An 18,202-nucleotide genomic window follows, 5' to 3' on the forward strand; every position below is an offset into this window, starting at 1 on the left:
TTCTTTGCTGTTTTCCTGTCTTGGGGCTACTTTTTACCCCATTGGAGGAAACATACAGGTTATCTGTGCATTGTATGCTCCCCCATTGGGGCAACAGCAGCTCTGCGGCTGTTAGAGGTTGAGAAAATGCGTAAACACCACTTCCTTGTGTCTTCTTGGCTTCAATCCAGAACAGCACCAGAACCCCTCAACCCCATGGCAGCATTTTTATACTTAAAAAAAAAAAAACGTGAGAAATGCCAACTCAGCTTCTTCAGGAGCAAGAAAACATTTTATTTCCAGGTAGTTTTACTGACCCATGATTATAGTTTCAAATAGGTAGCCATGTTGGTCTGTAGTGGAAGAGCAAGATTCAGGTCCCGTAGCAGCAGTGTGCTGCTGGACCCGAATCCTGCCCATGATTGTTAATCTTGCTACAATTTGCATAGTTTAGTAGTTTAAGATCCATTTCCATGCGCAAACTCCACAGACACTTGCAGACTTCAAAATCAGCTCTCCTGGTGGGTCGGATCAGGTATAGAGCACTGCAGTGAAAAAAGCCACAGTTAGATCTGATGGGCTCAACGAAATGAAATGAGTTGCCTAAGATTTACTTTCATGTAACACTTTAACAATTAACCTGCATTTTCTTGTTCGATCAAAGACATGCAAATAAGTTGCCTGCTGAAATCTGAGACATAGACATTTGCCTTGTGGGTGATTTTCTGTAGGGATGAAAGCATCAAAGGATAGGAAGAAAACGTGTCTTTGCAACTGAGTTGATCTAATGTTTCGAATCAAAGTTGCTCCTATGGAACAGTATTTTAAACATCACACTGGAAGTTTACTTGCCCACTTCGGCCTTTGGAAGACCTATATAGAAAAGTGGGGAAAATGGGGGGGGGGGGACAGTATGCACAGTAGGAACAAACACATTTGGCTGTTGATCAACAATTTGGATCCCCTGGCAGGGGAAATTATATTGACTTGTGATTTGAAATTTATGCCAATTGAAGCAGCAATAAGAAACATAAGTTGCCTAAAGCTCACAAGGAGTGAAAAACAATAGTGCACAATGTGATATCAATCATAGTATCAGCTCAAGTATAGTTCCTCCTGCTGTGCTAAGGCACAACTTGACAAGCTGGTCGAGATGGATGGTCTACTCTCCCATCCTTTAAAGTATCTATTAGGGCCAATTTAAATAAAAAGCTAGTCAGGCAAAAGACCCATGCAACTTCTCACTCACGTAGCTTCTCATTTAAACTAGCTTGCAAAACAACTATGCGTGCTGAGTTAGCATGCTGGGGACTGGTGCCTAGACAGATGTTGTGCTGGCATACTAAAGGAAGCCTGCGTAGCTGCTTTGCACAGGTAGCAGTGCAGGTTAAACAAGAAGCTGTATGAGTGCAAAGTCATACAGGTAAGTTCTTTTGGTTTGCCAGCATCACATTTCAATTAGCCCTTTATAGCAGCCAAGGAGGAGAGGGAAAGGAATTGAACAGAGACTTAGGGCCAAACTACAAGTGACGAATGACACTTGAACAGCAAGTGTATTCCTCCCTGTTCACTTGCCCTCCACTTGCTCTCCACTCAATCCACTTGCAGTTCAAGTGTCATTTGTCACTTGTAGCTTGGTCCTGAGAGCCAAGCTACAAGTGACGAATGACACTTGCCTGGCAAGTGAACAGACTCACGTGTATTCCTCCCTGTTCACTTGCCATTCACTTGCTCTCCACTTGTGGAGCACAAGTAAATGGCACGTGAGTCTGTTCACTTGCCAGGCAAGTGTAATTCATCACTTGTAGCTTGGCTGTATGGCACTGGGGAAGAGAGAGATTAACTTTCTCGAAAGCGCATGCCCTCGAAATCTAGTTGGTCTTTAAGGTACTACTGGACTAGAATCTTGCTCTTCCATTACAGACCAACACAACTACCCACATGAAACTTTCCCTTCCCTATTTTCTTGTACTTTGCGTACATGTGCACAGTGTTGTTATATGCCCCAACAGGAAAAACATTTTATGTACTTGATATCAGGGTAAACAGCAGTACTGAGGAAGTGGGATATACATGAGGGATAATGGTACTGATGGCAAGATTGAGCTGTGCTTCCATCCAATCCTGCCCCCCACCTAATTAATAGAAAATTGATAGGAAATCTGATCATGAGTCTTCAGCGTCTTGTCTAATTCAGCCCCAATATCCAGACACATGAGACTTGTGAAATGGTTATAAATACTTGTACAGAATTCAGCCTGGATTTTATCAGGGATTCCAAGGTATGAAATAGCATGGCCTGAGAAACCAATTTAAGGGTCAAATTCGATATGACAGAGGATCCATCTGTACTTATACACGTCTTCCTGTTCAAATCACAAATCGGAAGGAGTATCTATTTTCTTACCAAATGCAGTCTATGAATGAGGGCTGATAAACTCTGTCCCCCCGTTTACTTCTCTGTGTTATGCTGTTTTAAGGATTTTTCTTCTGGTCTGGCTCCAATAGTGGATGGGAGCTGGCCTGGAGAAAAAGAGCTGAAAGCACTGGAGGAGCACAGTGCGATGAACTGGGAGAATGGGACAGGGCTTGACCCCTCACCCATGTGCTTCATTTTTATAGACTCCCCATTCTCCACTTGAGACAGAAGTGGGTGGACATTCAGATTTTCTCCCATCACATCTAGGCTCAACCCTTAGCTAATTGAACCACTTGGGGCTGCAGATGTTCAGTACGTAGTATCCTCTTCATGTATCAAAGGGTACAGAGATTGACAATATTTGCCCTTCCACACAAAACTGCTGTATTGGCCAGGCCAGGCATGTGTATATACACACACAACAAGAATTTGGACTATTGACCCAAGCGACAAGTGACAAATGACACTTGCCTGGCAAGTGAACAGACTTACGGGTATTCCTCCCTGTTCACTTGCCAGGTGGAGCGCAAGTAAATGGCAAGTGAACAGGGAGGAATACACGTGAGTCTGTTCACTTGCCAGGCAAGTGTCATTTGTCACTTGTCGCTTGGCCCTTAGTCAAGACAGAGAGCCGTTATATTTTCCTGCTGTCCTTCAGGCTCCACATATAGCAGACTTATAAAATTGCTAGATTCTGGTTGCCTGCAGTCCTGGCCTAATCTCAAGGGTAGATGGGCCCTTTAAAGTTCCCATTTGGAACCAATAAGTTGGGATGTTAGGGCCAGTTGAGAGTTACATTTCACCCCAGGGCTCTGTTCACTCTTGGGCTTTTTGAGTAACTGTCCCTCTTTGGTTTAAACAAGATCAAGTTTTTGGCATACATGTTCCGGAAGTGTTGATGATAGTTATTGCTCAAAAGCCAAATCCTGTATATATGATCACAACCAACGCACTATGGACAGTTGCTAGTCAGGAAGGGATGTCTTTTTCTCACGGTGAAGCAGTTGTGTTAAGAGGTTCTGAATTAAAAAGATCAGTACATTTACTCAGTTCCTTCTGCTTCTCATGAATTCTCTGCGTAACTGTTTCTAATTTATCACTTATCATAGCTGCCATTCTGTCTCCTTTTATCTTCGTCAGGCAACCTTCCTGTTTTCACTCATTAGATACACACCACTCAAATATAATAACGTCTACGAATACCCTACATGGGGCATCGCTGTGGGATGGCTGATGGCACTTTCTTCTATGATCTGCATTCCCTTTTACGTTGTGTACATCTTACTGAAAACCAAGGGATCACTAAAACAGGTAAAGCAAAAAAAAAAAAAAGCATTGCATCTGCAGGTCACAGAGTCTAGATGGGTTATTGATTAAGGCTGTCTACTGGTTCACAGAACATTAAAAGGGTGGCTTCAGTCAATTTTCTTTGATTGCTGCATTCTGGAATCATTGTTCCACAGTCCTAGGATGACCTGTTGTGAAGCAATTGGCCTCTGCATTGGGGCCAGTTCCAGAGAGTTAGCCATGTTAGTCTGTTACAACTAGAGATGGGCACAAACCGAAATACGAACCAAAATTAAGCACGAACCGTCCAGAACTTTTAGGCTGGTTCGTTTGGTTCGTTTTTTGGTTCGTGACTGAAGACAGCCTGGTGCCAATCAATCAGTTTCCTAGTCAACAGGGAATGGACTTCCTGTAGACCTTCTGCTGACCCGGAAGTGGCCTTCTGCTGTCCCGGAAGTGATGTTTTTCTGACCCGGCTGTGACGTTTTCATGAACCGAACGAACCGGTTCGTGAACCAGGGGCAGGTTCGTGAAAGTTCATGGTTCATGAAATTTGACGAACCATGAACCGCATGGTTCAGTTTTTTTCCGGTTCATGCCCATCTCTAGTTACAACCAGAATAACAGACAGTCTTGTGGCACCATGAAGACTAATTCCTTGTAGCTTCTGCTTTCATAAGCTAAAACACACTAGCCAGGTGCAGAAGCTAGGCCATCAATCCTTTGTAAACAAAGAAATTGATGTAGATTTCCATCACATTTTGAGATGCAAGGAATGCTGGCTGGCTGGAGGAAAAATCTGACCCAGCGGATTCCAAATCCTTGATTTGGCTTAGCTGCAGGAGCCCCAAGTATTTGTCTTTTAAAAATGCATACTAACATATTTAAAAGCATACTTGGTCCTTCCCCCAAACAACAAGGAATTGTTTGTTGTTTGTCATAGGTACATAAAAAGAACCTTTTTAGATCAGACCAGTGGACCAGCTAGTCTAGCATCCTTTTTCACCCGGTGGCCAACCAATTGCTGTGGAGGGCCAACCAAGAGGAAGGACCCACTTCTGATGCTGGCTGTTTGCCCTGGTATTCACAGGGTTAGTGGAGGTTCACTTTAGTTACTGTGGCAAGTAGCCACTAATGGACCTCTGCTCCATGAATCTGTCTAATCCCCTTTTAAAACTATTGTCATGTTCAGCAAAGCCTAGCAAAACCTAGGTGAGGTCATAGGGGGAACATTTCATGAAGAGAATAGGCCAGTACCTCCAGTCTGCTCAGGGAAGGGAATTAAACATTCTTATTGCATTTGGATCTTGAGTGCAAAATCCAGTGCAGTGAAAATGACAAGTTACACATTTGAGAAGGCTAAAACTGAAACAGGCTTTTAGCAGGGCAGGGACATAGAAGGGTACTGGTGATGGTGCATCATGATATCATTTCCACGGAAAAGTGGAATGATGTCACGTCACTCTAGGGCAAGTTGCCAAAACCTCTATGGTAAAACCAGAGTTCCCAGTATATCCTAGAGGGGTGTGACATCTTGGAAAAACGTAGAAGTGATGTCAGGCCATGTGCAACGCCAGCGGTTTTAACATTTTTCTCCCACAGCTACTTGGAGCAGCTAGTGGTCAACAAGACTCTCTTTTAGACATGCATCTCCTAGGAAATGTGTATCTTGGTGAGGTAATTCAAATAGCAGTGATGAAGCTGAAGAATCTCACACTACCACCACTGGAGAGGATGAACTTTGCAGAGGGTGCCCTTCCCAGTGTTCTGACTTGTGGGAAGGTGATGCTGTGCCCACCAGGCGCTTGTTTACTGACTAGGGATTGTAACATAATGAATAATGACAGGGTAGATGTCGGTGCTGATTTAATGTCCACCTCAGGTGCATAACAAGTTGTACAGCAAAGCCCCAGTTAGAGAAAAGAAAAGGAAAGACAGCCTTAAGCAAAAGGGGAGGCAAAGGGCAAACTATGTGCAAACACACCCCAGCAGAAAGTGAGAGAAAATGCTGCATTATAAAAATAGGTTTTCATTTGCAGCTTTCAATTTGGTCTATTCACGGCTACATTGTGTATAGAGACACATTTTTGTGTGTGTCACCCACCTGAAGGGAAGGCCTGTGGTGAATATAGTTGCTTTGACAGGGGATTAATTGTTTGAGCAGTTCTGACTTCTGTGGCACTCTTTCCAGAGAGGAGAGAAAAGGCTGAGTTCTGGAGACAACCTGAATCTACTGTGATGGTTCTTTGTAGATCACGTTTCCACCATCTTGAGCTGACCAAGTTGAAGAAATATCTCAGTGTCACAAGATGCCTCTTATTGTAAAATCAAAACAATATCCAAAGCAAACTCTAAATTAATCAGGTTTGAACTTTCTAGTTTTGAGTCATTATTGGTTAGCATGTTAAAGTATTCATTATAATTATATGTATTATTTATATAGATCAGTCTATCTAGGGCATTCTTATCCTATCCTTCCTCAGAGGAGCTCAGGGTGGTATACGTGAGCTACCAATATGCATGGTGCTTTACAGAGTTCAAACTCACTGCCTGGAAGAGGATTAGGCCTACCACGTTCCTGCTAGTAGAGCTAGTGGAACAGGAGCTTCCCTCTGCTGCTCAGGTGGGCAGTGGGAGGAAAATGGGGGTGACAGGCAGTGTCAGCATGCTGATGTCATTTCCCTTGCACCTGGAAGTGACATCAGCACATTGCTGGAGACAAGCTGACATCACTTCTGAGCACATGGGACGTGACATCAGTGTGTTGCCAGCAATGTCATTACATCGTCGGCGTGTCCCCCTCACTGACCAGGTCTCCTGCGGGTTGCTAGCCTTGTTCTGGCAACCCTAAAGAGTATACAATCTTTAACAAGTTAATTTTCTCTTTGAGATTTGTTCACTGTGTTATACTCCCTTGTGAAGATCTCCAGCTTTGTCAGCTGAAGAAGGAGAGATTGGTTTTATTTATTGATCTAGAAACTATATCCAGCCTTTTCTATTCAAGGATGCCTTCCAAAAATCAGAATTGCAATAATCCAACAAAAGAATAATGCCGAAACACAATGATATTAAAATAGCTATAAAAATAACAAAGATAATAAGAATTGTAACAGAGGGTTAAAACCTTAAAGAGGCAGTGTGTATAATGGCTAGAGTGTTGGATTATGACCAGGGAAACCTGAGTTCAGTTCCCCACTCAGCTGTGAAGCTCAGTGGGTGACTTTGGACACATCACATCACACATGGGTTCTCGCTCTCTCAGCCTAAGCTACTTCAGAGGATAGGGTTGCCAGGAGCCTGGCAACCAGCGGGAGGGTTGGAGACAGAGAAATCAGTTGAGTGATTCAGTTATGCTGTGGTGATGTAGGATAGATCTAGGATTCGCTGGAAGCACTATGGTTAGTTTCTGGCAATTCCTAGAGATACCCTATTTCAATTCCAGGTTTTACCCTGAATTGATGTTGTGGTGTGGCTGATGTAACTTTTTTAAAAAAATGGAGTGGCAACAGGCAGGCTGCCAGTGTGAGGTGTTCCACCATATCGAGCAGCCCTATCACAGGGGTGTTGTGTGAATAAATTGGGAGAGAACCATGTCTGCCACCCTGAGCTCCCTGGAGAAAGAGAGGGATAAAAATAGAACACAGATAAGCATAAAAGATAAAAATCTTTAGCAGCAGTATAAAATGATCAATTACCCTGTTTCCACAGTGCTGAGGCTTGTACTGTAAGGATGGCATTATCAATTAAATTTATGAGTAATTCTTTTGCTTGCACAGTGTCTTCCAATCAATACAAACAAAGTTTAATTAAACTTAGTTTTAAAAAACAAAGGCAATAAAATTATAAGTTAAGAAGAAGCAAAGACCCTAACCACACCACATTCACTAGAGTAGTTTGTTTCAGTTTATTGTTTTAGCCAAAGGCTTTACCAAGCAGCACAGAGAATACTTAAGATAATGGGATAAATATTCCAAAATAAAACAGTTACAGAAATAAACGTCACAATTAAAATATAAGAAACCCAGCTTGGCCCAAAGCAACCTTGCATAATAGTCGAAGCCATAAGATGAAGAAAAACCAAATGCTAATAAAAATTAACGCTGAATAGCCTGAGAACAAAAAGACCTTGTTTGCAAATAAATGTACTTAATTCCACCCAAAGAAATGTAGGCCTTTAGGGATCTAAGGCTAGAAAGACTCAGCCACCACCTGCTTTGTCCTTCAACCCAAATGTAATTGCTAGTTTGTCATTAGAAGAAAAAACGTTTTCTTCCATCACCCCAGGCTCTGGGGGATTTACACAATTTGTCTGTAAAAACAGTGGGCCAATTGGGACCCCGGATGTGCCCGATGTGGCCTGTTTGGAGCCAAAATCAGCCCCCCGCAGGGACGCTCTCAGAGGTGATGTGATGATGTCACTCCCAGAGGTGACATTGTTGCACCACCCTGGGAGCAGGTCTGGGGCAGTATTCCCTCACCTCTCCTCCTGCTGGCCAGGTGAGAAGAAACCGGGGGACGGGGGGAAGGAGCGGGGGAATGACATCGCTACTAGAAAGTCTGGTTTCAGACTGAAAAGAAAATGTCCTAAAGTATCAGGGTGGACCGGTTGTGAAAATTATATTAACTTCATTTATAGCCCACATTTCTCATGGAGATTCAAGGTGGGTTACAAAATATGAAAAGCAACTCAGTTGTACAGCCAAGATTTTCAATGAAACAATGCAGTAGCAGTAGGATTACAGAACTGGAAAACAATGGAAATGAAAACTGGTCTACAATATTGCCGTACCTTAATGAAGATAGAGGGTTACAAAGGTTGCAAAGAGGGTTAATGAAGAAAGAGGGTTACATACCGTTATTCTTCATAGAAGCGACCTCCGCTCCTGTACTGTTCCTAGGGCTGCCAGGCCTCCCACTATGGTAGGAAGCCTCCAGTGGCCACCCCTTGTTGCCTTCCACCTCCCCAAATGGCAGCAAGGGGGGGGGCAATGTCAAGTGCATTGGTATGTCACTTCTGGGGAAAACCTGGAACTAATGTAGGGTAGCTCTAGGAATGACAGGAAACTCTAATCTGTAGAGTTTCCAGTGATTTCTAGAACTATCCTACATATCTTCCAGGTTTTCCTCAGAAATTATGTAGAAACTGCCAACATTTTGCCCCCCCCCATCTCTGCCCCCAACCCTCAACCAGGCAACCGCTAACTGTCCCATTACACTGCTGTTTTAACCCTGTTCCATTTGTGCATCAGTCTTTGTGTGGTATTGCTACTTGTTCAAAACAAAGAAGAGGTTCTGAGCCTCTCCTAGGCTTTGCCTCAAAGCTGAGATTATTAAAAGTTATTGCATCCCCATAGTTTTAGTCTTCTGCTCTCAAGATGCAGTGATGGCTGTTAATTTTAGATGACTTTAAGGCATCAGAAAAACTCATGGAGGATAATGGCTACTAATGGAGCTTCCATTTTCAGAGCAAGTGGACTTCTGAATAGTCATTGCTGGGAGCCACAAGCAGGAGAAGGCTGTTGGCCTTCATACATGGCTTGAGGGCTTGGCCACTGTAGGAGATAGGAAAAGCACTGCTTTTAAGTCCCTATTTTGGAAACAGAGCTTTGTTTGTCCTAATATTCGGGATAGGTTGAATGAGTCCTGGCAGAAAACTTCTTTTAAGGCCATTTGTTCAGTTAAGCCACCCTTTGCTTGGTGTGATACAGTGAGCTCATTCCCAGCCATTGGTGATGCAGGAGACAACCAACATGGCTTCCTGAATCCGCACTGCTGATAGCCAGATCCAAGCTGAGCCCCAGTCATCCGCATCACAAGAGGAGGCAATGGGAGTGTCTGACTTGGGCCGGCAAAAATGCCTTGAGCCAATCATGTTGTTGTTTTCTAAAGATTGTTCCCTGAATATCATTTGGGGGGGGGGGGGTTAGAAATGTCTCATTATATTTTTAGATCCAGGACCAGCTCCCAGGTGGCAGCGTGGGACCCACTCAGGTATAAGTTTGTGACAGGAAGTACCGTGATGTGACAGGAAGAGGAGCATTGCCATTGCCAAAAATAAGATGGCTCTGTGGTGACTCACAACCAACCCAGTATGTGGGGTTCTGTGACCCACCAGAGAGTTGTGACCCATTGGGTTAAAGAAAGGGCACAAGGTAAAGAAAGTTCAGCAAAAGGAAGTCGTCATTTTTGAGAAACTCTGGCAGAAGGAAAATAAGTAGAATTTCTCTTCATAGACGGAGCGCTCAGCTAAAGGATCTTTCTGTCAAATACCCCGTAAAGTATGCACTGCTTTAGAATTCTTAAAAGAGACTTTCACATTAACCTTGCCCAACCTACCTTTGCATACATCTTATCAAAATTTACACTGTACTGTAAGAGACTGGACACATACTTTGCAATATCATATTTAAAGAAGCTGGAATTTCAGATTCTGAATTTTTTGCATTAATTGCTTTGTGAATCGGCCACGGGTGAATTGCTCCCTGAAATTGTTTGATGGAAAACCTTGAATAAAGGCTAGATTAAGACACATTATGTCCACTTAGCAGGCAGCCCACAAGGACAGAGAGCTTAAGAATAAGTTAGAGTAAAGAGCTAAGAATGATTTACCCTGATCAGCTTGTGTGAATAACAAGATGTGGGGAGAAAAGGACAGTGGCTAACCAACTGCCTAGTTTCTAAAAGAAACCAGTGGCCAGAAATACCAGCATCTGATAGGACAGAGTTACATGTCCCAATTAGAGATGGGTATGAACCAGGAAAATACTGAACCATGCAGTTCATAATCCATCACATTTCACGAACCACGTACTTTCACAAACTTGCCCTGCTTTGCGAACCGGTTCATTTGGTTCATGAAAACATCACTTCCAGGGCAGCAGAAGGTCTGCAGAAAGCCCTTCCCGTTGCCTAGGAAACTGATTGGCACCAGGCTGTCTGCAGTGACAAACCAAAAAATGAACCAAACAAACTGGCCTAAAGTTCGTGATGGTTCGTCAGAAATGGGCTGTGACGAACTACTGGTTTGCAAACCAGGAACCATCTCGGTTCATGACAATCTGATTTTTATTTCAGTTCGTGCCCATCTCTAGTCCCAATACATCTGGATGAAACCTATGGCAAGATTGTTCATATCCCACTATTATGTAGGTGCAGAACTACATGCTAAGCATAATCCCTGATTTTGCACCCCATCTACCTTTTTAGAATCAAGTTGCTATCCTTATTTTTGTAGCAATACAAAACACGCAGAAGCAATTGAAACTATGTAGGTTATTAACCTGAAAAAAATTTCCACAGACAGAACTAAAAAAGGAAGGTAGATAAATTGATATCTTAATGTTCACTCATAAGGTGAGACACAGTTGGGTAAGGACAGTATCTGGTTTCTCTGATGACAGATGGTGGGGATTAGGGCTGCCTGGTGATCTGGAAAACTGTTTCCAAGCTCATCCTAAACTCGTATTCTCGAGGTTCTGCATTCCATGCTTGATGGCAACTTCTCTGCTTCCTCTGCAGATTGATGGGTGTGGGAGTAGGGCTGCCAGACCCCCAGTGGGGGCGGGGGATCCCCCGCCCCAACCCTGCCACCCCCGCCCCTCCTTACCTGGCCAGCGGGGGGCGCGCACCTTCCATGCGTGCCCCCCTGCGGTGCTGCGCGCCCCCGTGCACTGCAACCGCCAGGATCAGGCCTGTTTTGGATATATGTTATGGTAAATGAGTGTTAACATTTAGGACTGTACAAGATCCAGGGGAAAAATGAGGGAAACCAATTAGTTTTTAAAATATTTAATTTCTATACCATAATTCTGTCCTCCTTTATTGTGATTATTATCATATCGGGAGATTAACTACAGCATTGGATTGGCTGGTGCTGTCCATGGGCAAGTTCTAAATTTTCTTGTATTTCCTTTTAGATTTGTTAATCTTTCTGCCATATGTTAGCATTTATCAGATTTCTGACATTGTCATAGCACTGTATATAAAAATACAAACAGACAGACACATAAATACATAGTTGGGCTGGTGAAGGGAAGGGTGAAAAGATGTTTCCCAAAGTGAGTTTAAAAGCTGAATGCACACATACTGAAATCACAGACCCTGTGCATGTACAACTCTTGTCACAGTGTTTTTTTAGTTTTTAAGGTGCCACAGGACTTTCAGTTCTTCCTAATCATGCACCCTAGCATCTATCCATTCATCTATAAATATTGCTGGGCTTTTATGACGCGCTATAGTCAACTTAAACGAGCCTAAAGGCAGACGAGTAATGACGTAGACTTGGCTAATGGATCACAATGGTAAGCTGTTTCCCTGCTGCTCTTTTTAATGTATATTTCAGTAAGCACGTACTAGGGAAGTGGAATGAATTGGTTCTTGCAATGCCTTTGCCCATAGCAATTGACGTTGGATTGCTATCGGGTATCGGTTTGTTGAACAGTTTAATTAACCGGGGGCCCTTGGTTTTTTCCTGCAGCGGTTATGCCAGCTAACTACTCCAGCTGAGGACCTGCCCCAGCCAAAGAAGCACTTGATTGACTCATCGGCACAGTGGGAGCGCTCCAAGCCGGGATGCCAGAGCCCAGCCAAGGAAGTGCTCATTACTACAGAGAAGGAAACCAACTTCTAAGAGCTCCTAGGGAGTGACTTGTTTACATTCTGGAGAGGCTGATCCTTATTTCTAGTGGCTTCTTTTTACATCTGGTATGAAGTCCTCTTCAGGTTTTCCCTACCTCGCTCAGATTCACTTAAAATGCAAGCATAGCTGGCCTTGGATGGCTTCTTCCCTTCTGCCTTGACCTAGCATCTGATTATACAGGCTGGAGCAAGGCCAAGAGCATTTTTCACCCCTGGAGAACAGCCACTACAGCTATGAAATTGCATGGAGTTGGGCCAGATCTCAGCAGCAGAGCACATGCTTTGTCTGCATTAAGGTCCAGGTTCAATCTCTGGTTGTCTCCAGTTAAGATGGGAAAGACACCTCTGCCTCTTTTGAAGAATCACTGCCAGCATAGTGGACAATATTGGGCTTCAAGAATCAATAGTGTGACTTAGAGGAAGGGAGCTGCATTCATAAAGTCAAAAAGTCAGGGAGGGAGCATAGTGCAAGGGTAGAAGAAGTATATTGCATTTAGAAGATCTCTGGTCCAGTCCTGCTTTACAAAAGAGTCTCTGTACTGAGCTAAAGTGGCCAATGGCACTCCTAAGGCAGTTTCATATGAACTCAGCATTTCAGGGAGGGGCTGGAGCACAAGGTTTGCATACAGAAAATAACAGGTTCAGCTTCCTGTTTTAAGAAGAGGATCTCAAGGGGAAGGGCTGGGGAAGACCTCGGCCCGAGACTCCAAAGCAGCTGTCTCCAATGAGGTGACCATGGGTGTCATGGCACTTGCCCGTTTTCCTCATGCCTGCTTCTTGGGGATAAAACCTGAAGGGTCCTGAATGGAATGGGGGAGGGGGAGCTTTGAGTCAGTCCCTGCCAGCTGACTTACTGGCACAGAGCTGAACTCACTCCAGGCAGGAGCATCGTCTTCACATACACGCTCAGTTTGGCCATAGACACACAGTGTCCCGTCTCTCAGTGCATGACAACTACTTCCTGGGAGCATGCAGGGGAAACCTTCCACTTCCTTTCAGATAAAAATGGACCCCAAACAGCATCTCTTCCCCAAAGCAAAGAGCCAATCCCTGCTTTCTTGGACCTTGTTGAAGTAGGTGGTGCTTCAGCAGAGCTCGGGAGGCATCACCTCTGTGTCTACAGTGAACGTCTATTCCAAAGCCGCTGGGAAGAAGCTTGACTTGGAACCTCCTGACATTTTATGATTGGTCGGCTTGCATGGCAACCATTTTGTTATTGCTATGAGAGGAGAAAGGAACAATCATTTCCTGATGGCGCCTGAACATTTCAGGGAGAGCCACTGCAGACAGAAAGTCACCGGTTCAGCTGTGAGTTTTAAAAAGAACATGTCAGCTAGCAGGGCTACCCAGATTTTCAAAAGTGCTTCCAGTTTCAACAAGTTTCATCTCCTCCCCCAGAGAACCACTGCCAGTCAGAATATACAAATACTGGAATTAGGCAACTTCTATGACTAGAAAGGTCTTGAAAAGACTGCACTGTTCTTTCCGGGCAATCTGGAAATCTCCTCCCCTCTACCCTTATAAGGAGTTTACTCTTTGAAAAAAATTTTTTTAAGGTGGATATGCCGATGAACTAGTCGATCGTTATAATGTTGTTGTGTGATAGCACAATAGCAATTACAAATATTTTTGAAAAAGCCCTCCAGTGGCAGGCTGGGCAAAAGGATGGCAAGAAGAGGCTGGCACAAAGAAAATGGCACCAATGTGGGCGGGACCTTTGAAAATCCCACCCTCCCAACTGGACGGACAGACGCACTTGGGCTGTGTTCTTTCAAACAGGAGGATGTCATGTGGCGCTAAAAAAAACACAGCATTCCAGTTTGGAAACTGATGCCGAGCAAAATGTCTCTGTGGGAGTAGCTATAGTGTGCTTCCCCAGCTCAAATAAGCTGTGGGTTCAGTGCAATGTGCCAGGCAACAATGCTGTTACTTGAGTGATGTACAGTGCAATCCTAAGGAGAGTTACTCTTAGGCTTAGACAGGAGTAACTCTTCTTAGGATTGCACTGGTAAAATCAGGTTTTCCTTCTGCTGTTCTTCTTATGTCTCACAAAACATACAGTTTTGTGCAGTTCTAGATGGGTATGGCATTACAGAAGACATGCAAAACTTTTTTTAAAGTCCAGGGACTTATTTAACTCTTCTCACAATGGTCCATGACAATATTTCTATGCACAATTATTTCTGATGGGATACTCACAAAGGCTGCAGAGAAGAGCTTGGCAGAGTGCCCTTGGGGCCTTTCTAGATGGCCATGCAATGAATGTTCAACCGCGACCACACATGAAACAAACAATTTCAGGGCCCCAATCAAGTACTCTGTCCAGGAACCTGCTTTTCTCATTGCTGTTCAAGGCCAAAGAATACTATAAAAGTTTTTTTAAAACTAGGAAAATGTGATTGTTCTCTTTATTAGCACTTCACTGAACACTGGGTTACGTTATGGAGCCTGGTTGCTTGAGTGTCCTTGACTTTTTCCTTCCCTGATCAGTTGGTTTGAAAACATCAAGATCTCTATTTCCTCATCAACCAAGTGCTGATATCATTCTACTGAGAGTGCACATCACCTTATTTTTTAAAAAATACTTTGTCATCTGGCTTTCTTGTTTCTTTGTCATCTGGCTTTCTTGGCTCAAGGCAGATTACATGGTTATTGCAATGCATACATGACAATACAATAAAACTGAATTACTCAAAGAATGAGAAGTAGGGGACCTACAAGGACTTACTCGGGTTACTTCATTTCTCTCCTCCTGGTAGCACCCTACTCTTCCCCTTTCCCTGCTTCCTTCCCTCCTTCCTACTCACACCAACCAACCTTTCCTTTATCTGACAGAAACCAGGGTTTTAAGGCTTCCACAGTGGCCACTGAGATCTCAAAGGGCATTCATTTCTTAAAGGTACAGGTGCTGCTTCTATTATGGGGCTTGGTGTAGCCTCCCCAGTGCACTTTATTTAGACTTCAGATTTGTCTGCAAACCCAAGGGGTCATGTTGAAAATTCCATATATTGATGAAACAGAAAAAGTATAATACATTGCACAAACGATCTCACAGTTACAGGACACTGAACTACAGACAGTGTAATCTATTCATTAAGCAATACAGTATAAAGGAGGGGGGGGGGAAGCTGCCTAACAATTTCACAAGCAATAAAATTAAACTCTCCTGTGTGAAGTGTGCATGCGCTCTTAGGCCTGTCTGTGTGATGACGTCACTTCCAGGACTTCCCTTAGTGCATGTGCAAAGAAGAAAAACAAGGTGAGTGCGGAGTCTTCCCCCTCCTGCCAAGAGAGTGAGGGGGCCTGGTAACCCTACCATTGCAGCACTGGCCCACCACTTTATATGTCTTTTCCTTTTAAAAATAGTTCTGTTGTGCTTCCTCACACTCCAGTGCAAGAGTTCACCAGCCGAACAAAATAAAAACGCTGAAGGTCAGAGGTCAAGCATCAGTTGGTTGGCATCAAGGCAAATGATTATATGCAATCAGCGTTTGGAGATATTAGGTGAATACAGATGAGGATTCTCCCTGAGATCTGGTATTCTCAGGCAATTTTTCCAACCACAGCTACTATTAGCGAATATTTTTTCCACATGAAACCTTTGCCTTATGTATGAACATATAAAGCTACTGTACACAGAGCCAAACATTGATCTATCTTGCTTAATACTCTAGTCACACTGTCAGAAGCTCCCCCAAGGCCTCGGGCAAAGACCTTCCTGGGCCTGCTAACAGAGATCCTTTCAGAAAGGAAACTGGAAAACAAACCTGGGTTCTTCTGTATGCCAAACATAGGCTCTACAGCACCTCTCCTTATTAGAGATAAATTGGCAGCAAGATAAGTTTGTAAAAATGGTATCAATCCTCTTTTTCTTTTCTTGAGCCTTCACCTACCCACCCAATTCTTAGCAAAACATTTTAAATTCTTTAAAGAAGTAGTATAAATTAAGCAAAAGAAGCAAATGCAGCCAGATTTGTATTCTAACGGCTTCTTTGGCACAGGATTCGGTAGCCGTTCTTTCTTAGTTTATATAGAGTGGCTGCAGATTCGTTTTTTAAGCAAGTTGCAAACTGCCATTGGGACTCCAAAATCAGAACTGAGCACTCAACCCCTCTCATTACATGAGGGCCTGGAGGAAAAGAAGGTGATAAATTGGAAGCAAGATGAGTTTGTCAGAAAAAGAATGTGTCAGAGCCACTTAAAATCTTTTTTTTATTATTATTTCGAGAAGATACTAGTGCAGAAAGGAAATGCAGCGGTGTGACAGTATTTCAGTTTGAATATACCGTGTTTGATGCAGCTCCGTGTGACATCCTTGAGTTGTTGGAAAAATAAAAGCAATATGACTTGACTGGGCTTGCCCTAAAATTAAATGCCCAAACTGTATTATTATACATTGGGAATATGTAAGAAATACCCAAGATGAATTCTCACCAGATACCAGTTTAGCAATTATGATGCGAAGGCTTGGATATGGCTTGTGATACAGAAAGTAGTAACAGGTGTGAATGAAAAGCACATCTAGCCAGGAAACCAAATACTGTGGACAGTTGCCTGGATGTTCTTCCTTTCCTTCCTATAACTTCCTACCTCTATTCAACACCAGCTGAGAACCGCAAACACAGGACCTTATCTGTATTGACAGGGCAGCCTTATCGGTTGAATTGATTCATCTTTAAATAGTAATAATTGTCATCAAGCTGCAACTTGGTGACCCCTCAAGAGGTTTTCAAGGCAAGAGAGAAACAGAGGTGGTTTGCGATTGCTTTCTTTTGCATAGCAACCCTGGTCTTCTCTGGTGAGCTCCTATCCACTTACTAACCATGGCCAACATTAATTGGCTTCCAAGCGCTGGTGAGCTGGGGCTACTTAGGCTTGGCTCATCATTACTCAGAAATAAGTCACATCACGATCAATGGGACTTACTGTCCAGCATCAGAGTTTGAATGTAGCCATAGCCATAGCTCAGTCCTCAGTCACACCACTGGGTTTTGTTTTTAAATGCATGCCCTTAATTTATCCAAATAGTCCTGGCCTGGGAACTCAAGTTTCTAGAATGCAGAGGTGCCATATGAGGTAGACTAGAGCAGAAGGTTGACTCTTGAGTGGGGTAAAGATTACTTTGCACTGCATAGGGTGCTTTCAGAGCATTGTTGTGGTTGTTACTTCTTTCCTACGTGCAATAAGACACCCCGAAGAATAATCTTTCCCCATTTGGCATCATTGTGAGGGCACAACCAAGAGAATTGTCCTCTTTCGTTGCAGAAAGAGGATATCCAAACTCCTATTGTAGGGTTCCTTTGCTCCAGTAGGAAGAAAGGAAAGGACATCTTTATAATAATAATAATATGTTTATTGCTTTTCCAGCCGAAGCCATAAGCCATAAGCCATACAAAAGGACATCTTTCAAGAGACAAGGATGGGTGTCTGGTCAGGACCATAGGGTTGCCAATGGGACTTGATCCTGTGTGGCACACGGAAACTCCCAGGGCTGGATCCCATGGAAGATTTCTCAGTATGCGAGTGCTCTTGGGCAAGCAGAAATGTACTAAAGAGACCATGCTGGCAGCTTGTGCTAACGTAAAATTATTATATCCCAACACACATTTTCATTTACATATAGGGTTGCCAGGTTCCTATACTGTCCCGCCGGTGGCGGGGGTGGGTGGGACCTGGCACTTACCTAATGCCCATCATGAGGTCTCCTTCACATGTGCACAAATTGTGCATGCACTCCAGCGCCTACACAATGATGTCACTTCTGGAAGTGACATCATTGGGCCAGCCATGGGAGCATTCCCGTGCTCCATGCGGGTCGATTTGGCCCGTTTGGGGCCCAAATCGACCTCAAACGAAGCGCAGGAATGCTCCCGCAGACGG

The 18,202-nt window shown here is 43.7% G+C and overlaps 1 protein-coding gene across 1 annotated transcript in view; it reads left to right on the plus strand.

The window, feature by feature from the left end:
* LOC129336114 (sodium- and chloride-dependent betaine transporter-like) overlaps positions 1 to 15,740 on the plus strand; it is a 76,744-nt gene extending 61,004 nt beyond the window's left edge. The window contains exons 14-15 of the mRNA XM_054989119.1: positions 3,539 to 3,709; positions 12,162 to 15,740. Of these exons, the coding sequence (XP_054845094.1) occupies positions 3,539 to 3,709; positions 12,162 to 12,314 (324 nt within the window). The 3' untranslated portion in view covers positions 12,315 to 15,740. The remainder of the gene's footprint in view (positions 1 to 3,538; positions 3,710 to 12,161) is intronic.
* The last annotated feature ends 2,462 nt before the right edge of the window (positions 15,741 to 18,202 follow it).

The sequence above is a fragment of the Eublepharis macularius genome, chromosome 9 (genome assembly GCF_028583425.1).
Source record: "Eublepharis macularius isolate TG4126 chromosome 9, MPM_Emac_v1.0, whole genome shotgun sequence".
NCBI classification, from domain to species: domain Eukaryota; kingdom Metazoa; phylum Chordata; class Lepidosauria; order Squamata; family Eublepharidae; genus Eublepharis; species Eublepharis macularius.